Source organism: Hippopotamus amphibius, chromosome 9, assembly GCF_030028045.1.
Source record: "Hippopotamus amphibius kiboko isolate mHipAmp2 chromosome 9, mHipAmp2.hap2, whole genome shotgun sequence".
In the NCBI taxonomy this organism is placed as follows: domain Eukaryota; kingdom Metazoa; phylum Chordata; class Mammalia; order Artiodactyla; family Hippopotamidae; genus Hippopotamus; species Hippopotamus amphibius.
In genome coordinates this window covers 119,259,717-119,273,888 of record NC_080194.1, presented here as the reverse complement: position 1 = coordinate 119,273,888, position 14,172 = coordinate 119,259,717, and the positions used below count along the sequence as shown (strand labels likewise).

Here is a 14,172-nt window from a genome sequence, read left to right as displayed (position 1 = left end):
CATCAACAGCAACTGTAAAAACATCAAGGGTATGTTTTGGTATCAAAGTCAGGTATTGCTAGGATTTATGTAGTTTGTTGCCTACACTAATAATTGAAAGATGCTAAATGTCAATGATAAACTTATGAAAATAGAGATGGATTTCTTTCCTGTCCAAGATTCACAAAACCCCTGAATTCTGTCCAGGTTCAGAAAGCCTGACTTAAGGAAATATTCTTTCACCTCTGAACTTCTTCTCAGCTAGTCTCAATTCATGGTATCACAAGAGTGGTCCAAAGTAACTTGTGGCCTTGAGCAAGTCACTTCCCCATCTGAGATTCGGTTTCTTCATCTGCAGGTGGGGATAGTGTAGCGCCAACTTCATAGGGCTGGAGGAAGGACTAAATGAGATACTGCCCATAGAAAGCACAGCATCTGGCAAAAACATGAGTTGTCCTTAAAAAATAAATAAATAAATAAAGCACTGTAGCTTGCAGATGATTTGCTTCTTTTCATTATTTGAAAGGGATTCAAAGTTATCCCCAAAATAACATTGCTCTCACTGGATTACGTTCTGGAAGGTTGTGTTTGGTTTTGTTTGTTTGTTTCTTGTGGGTTTTTTGTTTTGTTTCATTTTGTTTTGTTTTTGTTTGTTTTTTGGTATGGAAGAGAAGGGGTTGATGTTACCACTTAGGTAGGAATGATATGTAACCTGCAGCCTGGCTTATCTTTGCTAAAGATTGTGGTGAACAGTGGCTACTGGGGCGAACATAGTGTGGTGACAAATTTTTGTCATGTTTTATTTCCTTGAAAAATTATTTTGTGGTAGTGGGAGGGAGGGAGGGAGGTTTTATCAATAATTGGACCCTCCCTCAGAAGAGTGTGTAAAGCACATGCATAGAGATAATAGCAGGTAGAAATGCTGAGAAAAGAATCACCCCAGAATGGGTGAAAATAAAGTAGGCAGAGCATCGTAAACTTTAACGTACACACAAATCACCTGGGAACCATTAAAAAGAGCATCCTGATTCAGCAAGTCTGCAGTGGTGCCTGGGATTCTGCCCTTTTAATGGGCTCCCAGTTGGTGCTGATGCTGTTGTTCCATGGACCACACTCTGAGCAGCACCCATGTGGGAGACATCAGGGTACCAAATGAAATTTGGAATCCTCTTGGCATAAAGGAAAGTGGGGGAGATTCTGAATTTTAATCTTGATTTCAGTCACTTTAATAAGCTTTGTTTTAGATTAGTTTTTCAGTTTCTCTTGTTTGTTTGTTTTTTCCTAGATAACCGGTCATCTCCAAATAATAAGGATTTAGTCTTTCTTTTCAATACGTGTATTTTATGGGTTTTATTTTTTGTTGCATAAATAACGAGATAGCATTCTTTTTCTAATTCTAATGGGATTGCTTCTAGTTTTTTGGTGCCTCTTTTTGAATGTGTTTTTAAAACAAATATACTGTAAAAAGGAACGAAATTGGGACATTTGTAGAGACATGGATGGACCTAGAGACTGTCATACAGAGTGAAGTGAGTTAGAAAGAGAAAAACAAATATCGTATATTCACACATATATGCGGAATATAGAAAAATGGTACAAATCAACCGGTTTGCAAGGCAGAAATAGAGACACAGATGTAGAGAACAAACATATGGACCTCAAATGGGGAAAGCAGAGGAGGGGTTGGGGTGGGATGAATTGGGAGATTGGGGTTGCCATATATACACTACCAATAAGAAAAAAAATATCGAATTGTACACCTTAAATATACGAAGTTTATTGTATGTCAATTGTATCTCAATAAAAGTTCTTAAAGAAAAATAAATAAATAAATAAATAAATAAGACAAACACACTAATCTCTATTAATTTCCATTAAGGTTTCCTATCTCTTGAGTCAAATTTAGTCATTTAGATTTTCCTAGCAAAACATGGATTTTAAGTGAGTGTTCATGTAGCTTTGTAAATTATATTCTTATAATATAAATTTTTTTTCTGTTTTAGTTCCATTATCATTAATTTGATTTCCTATTGTATTTTATGGTTCTTTTCAAAGAAATAGATATTGGAGTAATTCATTCTGTAGTTTTCTCTTTTCTAATTCATTCGACTGGACTTTCATATTCATGGATGTAACCATTTTTCTAGGAGTATAGCTTTGATTTCACCACTAAGTGTGAAATGTAATGTTCTCATCATCTTTTCTAAATAGTCTCTAATTGCAGTTTTTATTTCCTCTTTGACCTAAGCACTAGTAAGGAGACTGCTTTAAAATTTCTAAGTAATTAGATTTTTAAAATTTATACTTTTTCCTAGCGAAATGAAATTTTCTTCTTTTGCCTTGGTAAAATAATATAATCTGAACAATATTTACATGAATATTTCTGCAAAAGTTAGTTTTACAATGATTCATTTTTGTAGATGATTCTATGATGCTGGGGAAAAGGTATACTCACTATTATGAGAATGTTTTTTCATTTATATGATTTATAACTTCCAAAAGCTTATTTACGTCTTGGCTTCTTGTTCTGTCATGTGTTAAAAGTTTTTGGTGCTATTTTGGTTTCTATCAATTTCTTCTATTTGTAACAGCTTTTGTTTTGTGTATCTTGCTGCAAAGTTATTTAATACATAAAGGTTATACCTTCATTATAAGTTTGCTATTTTTCAATATAAAATGGCTTTTATCTCTGTTTAATGCTTTTCAACTTATGTTATACTTTGTTTTATAAAGTTTAATTTTCTTAATCCAAACTATAATCCTTGAGATTTTGTTGAGAAAATAAACAATATATAACTAAGTAAAAGGATAATAGCACAAACAGTCATATTTGTGAAGGTGAAAGATCTGTACACTGAAAACTATTGATATAAATAACAGTGATGAAAGAAATTGAAGAAGACACAAGCAAATGGACAGATATTCCATGTTAATGGACTGGAAGATTAATATTGTTAAAATGTCCATACTACCCAGTGTGACCTACAGATGCAATGCAATCTCTATCAAAATCCCAAAGGCATTTTTCACAGAAATAGAAAAAAACAATCCTAACAGTCACATGGAACCACAAAAGAGGCTGAATATCCAAAGCAATCTTGAGAAAAAAGAAAAAAGCTGGACCCATTTCATTTCCTTTCAACTGTATTATGAAGCTATAGTATTCAAAACACTATGGTATTAAGATAAAAACAGTCATGTAGATCAATGGAACAGAATTAAGAGCACAGAAACAAAACCATGATAAACTGTGAGATTGGGACTGACATATACACACTACTATGTATAAAATAGGTGACTAATAAGAACTGACTGGGAACTCTACTCAATACTTTGTAATGACTTACATGGGAAAAGAACCTAAAAAAGTGTAGATATATGTATGTGTATAACTGATTGACTTTGCTGTACAGCAGAAACTAACACAACATTGTAAAAAAAACCATACTCCAAAAAAAATTAATAAAAAATAAAATAACCTTAGTGATTAAAAAAAGAAAGAAAGAAAGAAAACCATGCATATATGGTCAATCAACTTTCCACATTTAATAACCTACAGATACCTTGGGAGAGAGTCTACTAGATAGAGGAGAATGGTGAAGGTTATTGAAGATTGATCTGTAATCTCTCTCCTGACTGATTGTAATAAAGTAAGTAATGGAAGCTCCTCATTGAGATCCCATACTTTTAGGGAGAAAGATCAGGAAGTTTGGCTAAGAATAACAGATCTATGTCAAGGTCTATCTTTTGGCTCTCTTGCCTCTAAAACCTGAAAGTGTGTGGGTCACTTGTGTAGCACCAAGAGGTTCAAAGTTTTGCTATTTATGATAGCAACCACACCAAACATTTATCTAGTGAGGCTGGACATGAGTCCTTTATATATTTATTATTTATTTATATTTCCTCTTTGTATATACCAGTGGAGTTTTTCTTCTACATAACGGTCCAAAACATTTCCTGTTAAAGTTAATAATAAGCAAGTCTTGTTGCTGTTCTTGTTGTGAAACTAATTTATCATTCCATGAATTTTTGTTTGAAAGATGAAAGGGAACATGCACAACATTCAAACTGTGCAGAAATGCACAATGTTAAGGTAAAAATTCTTCTTATACTCTTTGACTCCTGCTCCTAGACTCTTCCCACAAAAGTTATTACCACATTATCTCCCCACTATTATCACCAAGGAGTATGATGAGGAAGGAAGAGTATGAGATCTGAAGTCAGTTTGACTGGGTTTGAATCTTGGCTTCGAATCCTAGCTTTGTGACCTTGAGCAAGTTTTCTAATAGTTGGTGGCTTAATTTTCTCATCCAACAAATGGGGTAATAATAATACTGATATCATTGGGTTGTTATGAGCATTAAATGATAGAATATCTGGATTACGTTTTAATAGTTATTCAATTTTGAACTTTGAACTTTGAGATAATTATAGACATACAAAAGAGTTGTATAAGTAGACAGAGAATTCCCATACACCTTCACCTACTGTTACTGTCTTACATAAGCAAAGTACAGTTACAGAAACTAAGAAATTAACATTGGTGCCTTACTATTAACTATACCACGGGCTGTTCAAATTGCATCACTAATGTTCTTTTTCTCTTCTGGGATCCAATCTAGGATCCCACATTGTGTTTATTTGTTGTGTCTCTTTAGTGTCCTCCTCTCTCTGGAGTTTCTCAGTCTTTCCTTATTTTTCATGTCCTTAATACTTTTGAAGAATACTGGTCATCGTGTGTAGAAAAATGTCCCTCAATTTGGGTTTGTCTGATGTTTCACAATGAATAATATATACCTTGGCAAGAATGGCACAGAGGTGATGCTGTGTCCTTCTCAGTCTGTCATATCAGGAGCTACATATTGGTATGTCTGATTACTGTAATATCAGTTAATATGCCTTGTATCGCTTAGTTATAGTGGTACATGCCATGTTTCTCCACTGTAAAGTGGCTATATGTCCCTTTATAATTATTTATTTATTTATTTATTGGCTGCATTGGGTCTTCGTTGCTGCACATGGGCTTTCTCTAGTTGCGGAGAGTGAGGGCTACTCTTCGTTGTGGTGCGCGGGCTTCTCATTGTGATGACTTCTCTTGCTGCGGAGCATGGGTTCTAGGTGCACGGGCTTCAGTAGTTGTGGCACATGGGCTCAATAGTTGTGTCTCGCGGGCTCTAGAGTGCAGGCTCTGTAGTTGTGGCATATGGGCTTAGTAGCTCTGTGGCACATGGGATCTTCCAGGACCAGGGCTCAAACCCATGTCCCCTGCATTGGCAGGCAGATTTTTAACCACTGTACTACCAGGGAAGCCCTCCCTTCATAATTAATAAATATTTTGGACATGATACTTTGAGACCAAGCAAATATCCTGTTTCTTCATAAACTTTCACACACTAACTACAGCATTGATCACTGGATCTTGTCTGTAGCAATTATTACTGTGGTGTTCTAATGGTGATATTCTATTTCCCTCACTCCATCTGCATTTATTAATTGGAAATTTCCTGTGAGAAAGAATTGTCCCTTTGTCCCCTTTTATTTGTTTATTTATTTATCCATATCAATATAGGAAGATCTATTAACTTTTCCTTAAAAAACAGTAAGTTTCCATGATAAGCTCAGTTCCCTTCCAACTAAATAAGCATGCCTCAAGCAGGAATCCCCAGCTGGGTTTGAAACAGTGATGAAAGAAGATGTCCATGCTCGAGAGAGGTGCTGTCATCTGCCCAAACGACCCGGGGGCCCCACTTACTGTAGCCCATCAGGATGAGTGCTCCTATAAGCATGATCAGAGTCTGTAGAGCATCCGTGTAGATCACGGCAGCCAGGCCACCTGGTGGGGAGATGTGCACTGAGGTGAGGGTCAGGTACCCTGATGGAGATGGGTTACTCTGGGTGGCAGAGGGAACTTGGAAGTTCAAGACCTAATGGTGGGGAGAGGTCTTGGTGTTGACTGTTTGCAAAGATGGCCACAACATCTCCTTCCCATGTACATGCCCATTTTGTCATGTGGCTTTGCTGCTCCTTTCATGTTAAGGTGAAGTTGATTTCTCTTCTTAAACATGGTTTGGCCAAATGACTTGCTTTGACCGATAGATATTGTGGAAGCGATGTTGTGCATCTCCAAGTCTGGGTCTCAAGGGGCCCTGCAGCTCCTGCTCTTGGTCTTGTGTTGTCCTGAGAACACTATGCTTCTTCCAGATGCCCAGTCTAGCCTCATGGAGCAGGATGGGCCACCTGGAAGGAAAGCCCAGCTAGCAGCCCAGCGAACTGCCAGCCACCTGAATGAGGCCATTCTGTTCCAGCCAGCTGTTCCAGGTGCCATCTAACTATAAGTCAACAAGCCGCAGGTGAAACCAGCAGAAAACCACCCAGGCAACCCATGGAATGAATTGTGGGGGGGAAGAAACCATTACATCCCGAAATTCTCGGGTGGTTAGTTACACAGTCATTTCTAATTGACATGAGAAGTGATGCATAGACCATGGTCCCCAAGATCTGAAGACCTTTATTTTAACGTTGGAGAAAGGATGTGAGTGCTAGGTATTCAGAATCTAATAGGCCTCCCAAAGACGGTCACAGTGGTTGGCCTCAGTGAATTCTTACTGGTCTCACCACCTAGAAAAATCTTTGTAATGACAATCATGGTAGCAAATCCCATCAGCATCTGGACAAAGCGAACTTTCCCATCTCTAACCTTCCCTTCTTCCTCCTTCCCTACAGAGAAGGGACACTTATCTGAGTGAACATGTTTAACCGTGGGTAAAGTCACTGTACAATAAACAAACAAACAAACAGACAAGCACTCATGTGGGTGTGGTATTCTCCGGTGAGTCCTCCCCCCTCCCCCCAGGAATAGGGCCCTCTCACAAAGGGAGAGAGACCTGCCTTAGCATCTGGCCCCAGTCCTCTGCTGGCCCCTCTCAGGCAATTAGTCAGACTGAGCGTGGTGAGATCCTGAAGTCTGGTTCCACTGAAATGCACCCTCGTTTCTGTACTAACGTTTATCGGGCATTTACCACGTGCCAGGCATGTGTCTAGTGTTTTACTCAACCACCCACCAAACATCTGGTGAGGGGTCAACCTAGTAGTTCTACGTGGTAGGGACCAAGAGGCGAACAAAACAACATGTTTCCTGTCCCCACAGAGCTTCTCGTCTAATGGGGGCGACACCCCCAAACAAGGACACGCAGAGACACATTGGCGATGGCGACTAACCCCTTCCTTCCCTGTGCCCCAGGCACACGACTTCTATTAGAGCTGAAAACCCAGCCCAGATCTTTCTGCATCAAGGGGCTTTTGTGTTTGTGGGAACTGGTCACTCTTCTGTCTAGCGTCTCCAGTGATGATCCAGGGCACTTGGGGCTAAATCCGGGCTCTTCTGATTTCCTTCAAGGCTCGGGTGCCTACCCTTTCCTCCACTCCTTCCTCCTATCATCAGGGCTGCAGCACAGCATGATGCCAGGGTCTCCACTGTCGCCCCAGCTTGTGTGAATGGCCTCTCCCAGAGCCAGTCAGGACACGACCTCAACAGCCACGCGCTCGTTCAGCTTCAGCCACCCTGACCCCCTTGCTGTTCCGTAAACAAGCAACGCGGGTTCTCATCTCGGAGTCTTTACATTTGCCTTCCCCTGTCTGGGATTCTCTTCCCCTGCACGTCTCATCACTGTTTCCTTCATCTCATTTAAATCTGGCCCACATATCACCTTAGAGAGGCCTTGCCTAAACATTGGATGGAGAAGAATCCTCCCCTCATCATTCCCCAGCTCCGTATGAGAGTATACCCTGACATCCCTTATTGGCTTCCTGGTTCATTGTCTGTCTCCCCATTCCCACTAGGATGTAAGTTCCTTTGGCATATAGTCCCTGTTATAGGACTTCCCTGGCAGTCCTGTGGTCATGACTTTGTGCTTTAACTGCCATGAGCCTGGGTTTAATCCCTGGCCAGGGAACTAAGATCCCACAGCTGCGCAGCCAAAAAAAAAAAATGATTTGTCTGTCTTGTTTACTGCTCTGTCCCATTTCCTAGCATGATGCCTGGCATATAGTAGGTGATATATGGATAGACAGATGATAGGTATAGATAGATGATAGATGGTAGATAGATAGATGATAGATAGATAGATAGATAGATAGATAGATAGATAGATGACAGATAGACAATGATAGATGATAGATAGATAGATGATAGATAGAGAGATGATAGCTAGATAGATGATAGCTAGATAGATGATAGATAGATGATAGCTAGATAGATGATAGATAGATATAGATATTTGTGGAATGAATTATATTACACCAAGAGGAGGCAGAGAAGGATGAAACTGGAATAGAGATGAGAAGGTGAATATTCAAAAGCAGATACATGTCAGGCCCTGCACGCCACCAGCCACTCTCCTGGAATGCAAGTCTAAGGGGGAAAGATGAGGCTCCCTGGCCCCAGGCTCCAGAATTGCAGTGGTTTATGGTCTAGCTTTGTATAGTGCGTATGAATACACATGCTCTGCCCTTAATAGCTTCTAAGGAATAGTTCTTGAATAAATAAATAAATGGGAAATAGCTTTATGCAGTTGTGGTACTTTTTTTTTTTTGGCTGCACCACGCCACAAAGCATGTGGGATCTTAGTTCCCCGACCAGGGATTGAACCCGTGCCCCCTGCACTGGGAGCACAGAGTTTTAACCACTGGACCGCCAGGGAAGTCCCAGTTGTGGTACATTTTTAAATCCTCCCTTCTATCAGGCAACCCTCTTCCTTTGGACAATGGCCAAGAGAAATCATATCTGGGGTAACGGACTAAGGACTCATGAAGACGTGGTCTTAGAACACTGGACCATCAGAAGACAGGCCAGGAAAAGATGGAGTGGCCCAGAGCCCCTGTCCACCACCTCTCCCAGAATCACCCCTCGTTCAGTCGTACCTGCAACGGTGTACAGTGCTGTGATGGCCAGCAGCCCGACGATGGCCAGGTACAGATTCAGGTGCAAGGACTGCTGAATGAAGATGGCGCCTGCATACATGTCCACCTGAAGGGACGTGAAGTCGACCGTGAATGAGTGAATGGGCATTTTAGCACAGTTTCCCCAGGCTCAGGCCCTAGCCTTGATTTCAGCAAACACAGAAACACCATATGTTGTCCCTTCTCCATCTCTTCCCAGATCAGGGGTCTCCAAAGGGAGCACTACGGGTGGCTATGTTTGAGACCACTTCACTGGACTAACACAAGCTCCTCAGTGGTCTTCCTGCTTCTCTTCTTGGTCTGCCTACACTCCATCCTCCACCCTGCAGCCTTTATCAAACACCATCATGATCACCTCATCCTCTCCTCATCAAAACCCTTCCATGTCTCCCTACTGCCCCCAAGATAATGTCCAAATACATTAGAGCTGTATGCCAGGTGCTTCATGGTTTGCCTGCCACTTGACCCCATTTGCTTTTTTTTTTTAATATTTATTTGTTTATTGAATGTGGTTGCACCAGGTCTTAGTTTTGGCAGGAGGGCTCCTTAGTTGTGGCATGCGAACTCTTGATTGTGGCATGCGTGTGGGATCTAGTTCCCTGACCAGGGATCAAACCTGGGCTCCCTGCACTGGGAGCACAGAGTCTTAACCACTGTGCCACCAGGGAAGTCCCTGACCTCATTTTCTTTACTCACTCCATGCTCCCAGTCCTCCAGACATGCTGAAGTACACCCCATTTTCCTAACAAGTTGTGTTTATTCATGCCCCCAAGCTTTTGCGTGCTTTGCCCATGTGGAATGCCAATCCCCCTTTCCCTACGTCCTCTATACATCCTCCTCAGATGCAACTTCCCTTGGAAAGGCTTCCCCACTTCTGTAGCTTCCCACCAGAATGAGAGCAGGCATTGTCCTTCTAAGTCTGTCTTTTACATCTGGAGCTGCCATCAAGTAAGTTATTGTGTTTGAACTGAATGGAATTCCTTCCCCCCCCACCCCCACATAGGACAAGGTCTGCCCCGGCTCCAGATGGAAGAGAAGATGGCATCAGTATGAGGCAGACTGAGCAGCACGTACTGGAGGCTGCAAAGCATCTGTTCTTGGCTGTTTTCCAGGAGATCTGTCCATCCGAAGGTCAGGTGGGGCAGGCCCAATGGGCCATCAGCACATGTGATTAATAGCTGATAACTGCCTGATCCCAGGAGGAAGAGGACAGACCCACCTGAAGGCACTGAGAGTCCCATTCAGTGATGGGCACCATCCTGAGATGCTGCTGAAGCAGCTTTGGCAGGATGGGGGAGGGGTCCTTCCCTCTGCCTTTCCCCCATACTACCTTGCCCCTGCTTACCTGTTTCTGCCACTCCTCCCATCTTCCTTGAATGTCCCAGGAGCTTCCCCCATAGGAGAAAGTGGATGGGGAGGGGACACCACCAGCAAGCGGCTGTAACTAAACTTCTCACCAGGCGTGTCCCCACCTTACCGAGATCTTGGTGAAGATGTAGATAAACAGGTAGAGCACAGCCAGGATGATGGGGATCCTGTTGCCACCGAAGCGTTTCCTTAGATATTCTGGCATCGTGGTGACCTGGGCACCAGAGATGAGGTTTTTCCACCCAACAAGCCCTTCCTCCCCCGCCCCCCCTTCTCCCCAAACTCAAAAGGACAGATAGTCATCTTGGGATTCTCAACGGGAGACTTAAGAGGGAGGAGAAAAATGGGAACAAAGGGGTGGGGTGAGGATGAATTGGGGTTCCGTGCAGAGATGTGTACCCAACTCTCATATATCCCAAATGTATACCTCATCCTAATTTTTGCAATCTCCTGTATTATTAATGTTATATAAAACATTAATTATAAATTACTATTATAAAACAATGTTTTTCTTTGAAAAGAAAGAAAATTTTTATATTGAAAATTCATCTTTATATTGACATAAACTTACCTAAAAAGAAAACTTCAAATCACCTTTGTAAATGGAAAATTAATTCTAAACTTAAGGGAACCAGCAAAAATACGCACGTGAATAACAAAATAACTCACTTATGTTCTATTCTTTTCTGGCAACTTCCTCTTGCACACAAAAACACTGGGCCCAGAGCCTACTCATTCTTTCTTAAAGAAAGAGTTGTCAGAAAAAATGTTGGGTCTTCCCTGGTGGCGCAGTGGTTAAGAATCCACCTGCTAATGTAGGGGACACAGGTTCGATCCCTGGTCCAGGAAGATCTCACATGCTGCGGAGCAACTAAGCCTGTGCACCACAACTACTGAGCCTGTGCTCTAGCGCCTGTGAGTCACAACTACTGAGCCCACGTGCCACAACTACTGAAGCCCAAGCACCTAGAGCCTGTGCTCTGCAATAAGAGAAGCCATGGCAATGAGAAGCCACAGCAGTGAGAAGCCCGAGCACTGCAAAGAAGAGCAGCCCCCACTCACCGCAACTAGAGAAAGCCCGTGTGCAGCAAGCAAGACCCAATACAGCCAATAAATAAATAAACATTTTTTAAAAAAGTGTTGGACAGATGTTAAAGGCACACTAACACCAACATGAGATTTTACCCTTGAGCTCACTGAAAGATGATGGAAGAGGAAATAACCTCCCCAGGTGATTCATTGTAGTTTGCTCTATGTCTAACACCTAAAACCACCTTAAGAATCTCCATTTGTCCATGTTCTAAACTTTAGGGAAATTGCTCTACCATAAACCTTTAGCCAGTAAAGAATGTTAGATGCAAAATGTGCAGGTTCCAGAGACAGCAGAGAGACCAGGGAGGCAGTGAATCATGGCAGCTCCATTACGGTCCAGATGGGTGGTCCAAAGCTAGGTGTCATTACCCAAAGGGCTGGGCCACAGTGATGAGACCCATTATTTGGGTGGCACCTTTCTTGGGGTATGGCATGTCCATTCCCGATCTCCTCACTGTACCCCCAGACTTGGGGTTGAGACAATGCCATGTCTAGACAGTGGAACCTGAAACCAACAACTGTTCTTCCATGAGGTCCTAGATTTTGGATGGGAAAAGGGGGACTAATGATTATATTTGCAGAAATGTTTGCAGCCCCTCATCCAGGCTGTTGCTGCTTGGGTGTTTCCTAGTCTAACCCAGGGAGGAGACTAACGGGTTAGTCTGCGAGCTGATAAATGGCAAACCATCCATCCCAAGGTCAGATTGTGAAGGAAGAAGAAGCTGGGAGGGGAGACTGGGAGAGACTAGATGGCCAGACTTGATTCAAAAAAGGTAAATTGTTAATAGTAGAATCTGGGTATTGAAGACTATAAAAGTGTCCAGTGTAAACTTATTTCAACATTGATGTATGTTTGGAATTTTTTTCATAAAAAAATGTTGCCCCCAAAATTTGAACTCTAGGAATAAATGGACACCTTCAAATGTTAAAAAAGAAAAAAAGCATCTCTTTCCTCCCTCTCTCCCTGAAAGGGTGATTCGGGATTCTGACCCTAGTGAATGTCTTGCCTCAACCCCTGATTTGCTGCAAGGCAAACGCAGCAAGGGATTTTCCAGGTGCCCGTTGCACTGAAGTCTGACACTCTAACAGGGAATTACACATGGAGAGATTCAATCAAACCATGTTGCATGGACACACTCTTGGTGATGCAATGAGAACTAATTAGAGAGAGTGCACAAGAGCTTCAGCCCATCCAGATAAGTGGACCAAGAAAGACGCTCCTCAAGCGGATTCAGTACAGCGTCTGTGAATGACAGCCTCCAGCTGGTCTTGTTGGGGAGCGAGACTCCCATAATCGGCTGACAGCCTTCATTGTCAATTGACCTCCTTCATAATCTACAGAGAGCCGCACAGCCTGCGACATGCGGGAAGTTTCCAATCAGCTGAGAAAGAGAGGAGGCGTTAAAGTCATCAGAAGGCGAGCAGCACTGGTATCTAGAAATCAAACTCTGGGGAGAAATGTGAAGCTGGCTGACAGATGGGAGGCAGAGCCTAGGCTGTTCGCTGTAAAGTCGCTAAGCAGGCAGTTTGCCAGCAAACAGGGTTGAGAGAGACAGAGACAGAGAGGCGGATGACTGTTAACAGGGGAACCACCCTCTGAGTGTTGCTGGGTGCAGGTTAACAGGAAATGCCACCCCGAGAGAGGACCCGCCCCGCCCCCGAGTTCCTTGCTCTGGTGACTCTTCATCTCCTGGGGGTGGAGGGCTGCGAGCAGACTTCAGCTTCTGTCTTACTCTCCCTTGAATCAAGTCCAGACAGTCACGCTCTGTCCTCGTGTAAAACCCCTCCCTCTTCCACGGAAACCCATGCCATCCGACCACAGCAAGTTCTGCCACCACCCCCCAACCCTCCCCAGAACCCTGTCCAGCAGCCAGTGAGAATTTCAGCTCCTCCGCTGTCTTCCCCTCTTTCTAGACTTTCCCCCAGTCTGGAAACAGCTCCAAGGACAGTGCGGCGACCCACATGGGACACCTTGTCCAGTATCTGAATTTCTTCAACCCCAACAACAGACAGGCATTTCCACTACAGCAACCCATTTCTCTGGCCAACATCCAAACCACGTAATCTCCAGGACCCCATTCATGCAACCTTCTCACTTGCTAACTCTGATAACCCCAGCTTTGGGACTTGACCGATACGTTCAGTCCCAACCGATGCCTCTTCTTTGGGGTGTCACCTCATCCTTCATTTCACTTCCTCCTGAAATCACAGACCCTGCTACTGAGTAATTTCAACAAATATTTTTCAAATATCTCCTATGTATCAAGCACTATTCTACACACTGGGAGAAAAGAGAGATGGCTTTTGTCCTCCTGGAGCTTACAATCTAGTGGGAGAGACACACAGTGTAGTGCAGTGGCTCTCAACGGAAGCAAGATTTCATACTCCCCAGGGAACATCTGGCAATGTCGGGAGACACTGCAGCTGTCACAGGTTGGGGGGTGCAATTTTCTCCAAAAATGCATGGGTTTTTTTTTTTAATAAATTTTATTCCAGGTGAATTTCTGGTGCCCTGTATGTGTATCAGCCTCATTAGCACTTTAAGGCTTTTGTTTATTTTTTTAAATACATTTATTTCCTTATTTATTTATTTGGCTGCGTTGGGTCTTTGTTGCTGTGGGTGGGCTTTCTCTAGTTCCGGCAAGCTCGGGCTTCTCATTGCTGTGGCTTCTCTTGGTGCGGAGTACGGGCTCTAGGTGCTCGGGCTTCAGTTGCTCTGTGACCTGTGGGATCTTCCCAGACCAGGGATCAAACCAATGACCCCTGAATTGGCAG

General features: G+C 42.8%; 1 protein-coding gene across 2 annotated transcripts in view; it reads right to left on the bottom strand.

The window, feature by feature from the left end:
* Positions 1 to 14,172, bottom strand: part of SLC5A11 (solute carrier family 5 member 11) — a 43,949-nt gene that overhangs the window by 17,930 nt on the left and 11,847 nt on the right. The window contains exons 5-7 of one of the 2 annotated variants that reach the window (XM_057749094.1): positions 10,415 to 10,519; positions 8,899 to 9,004; positions 5,732 to 5,812 (exon numbers count right to left, since the gene is read on the bottom strand). In XM_057749094.1, the coding sequence (XP_057605077.1) occupies positions 5,732 to 5,812; positions 8,899 to 9,004; positions 10,415 to 10,519 (292 nt within the window). The remainder of the gene's footprint in view (positions 1 to 5,731; positions 5,813 to 8,898; positions 9,005 to 10,414; positions 10,520 to 14,172) is intronic. The other variant, XM_057749095.1, reaches the window with a different exon arrangement.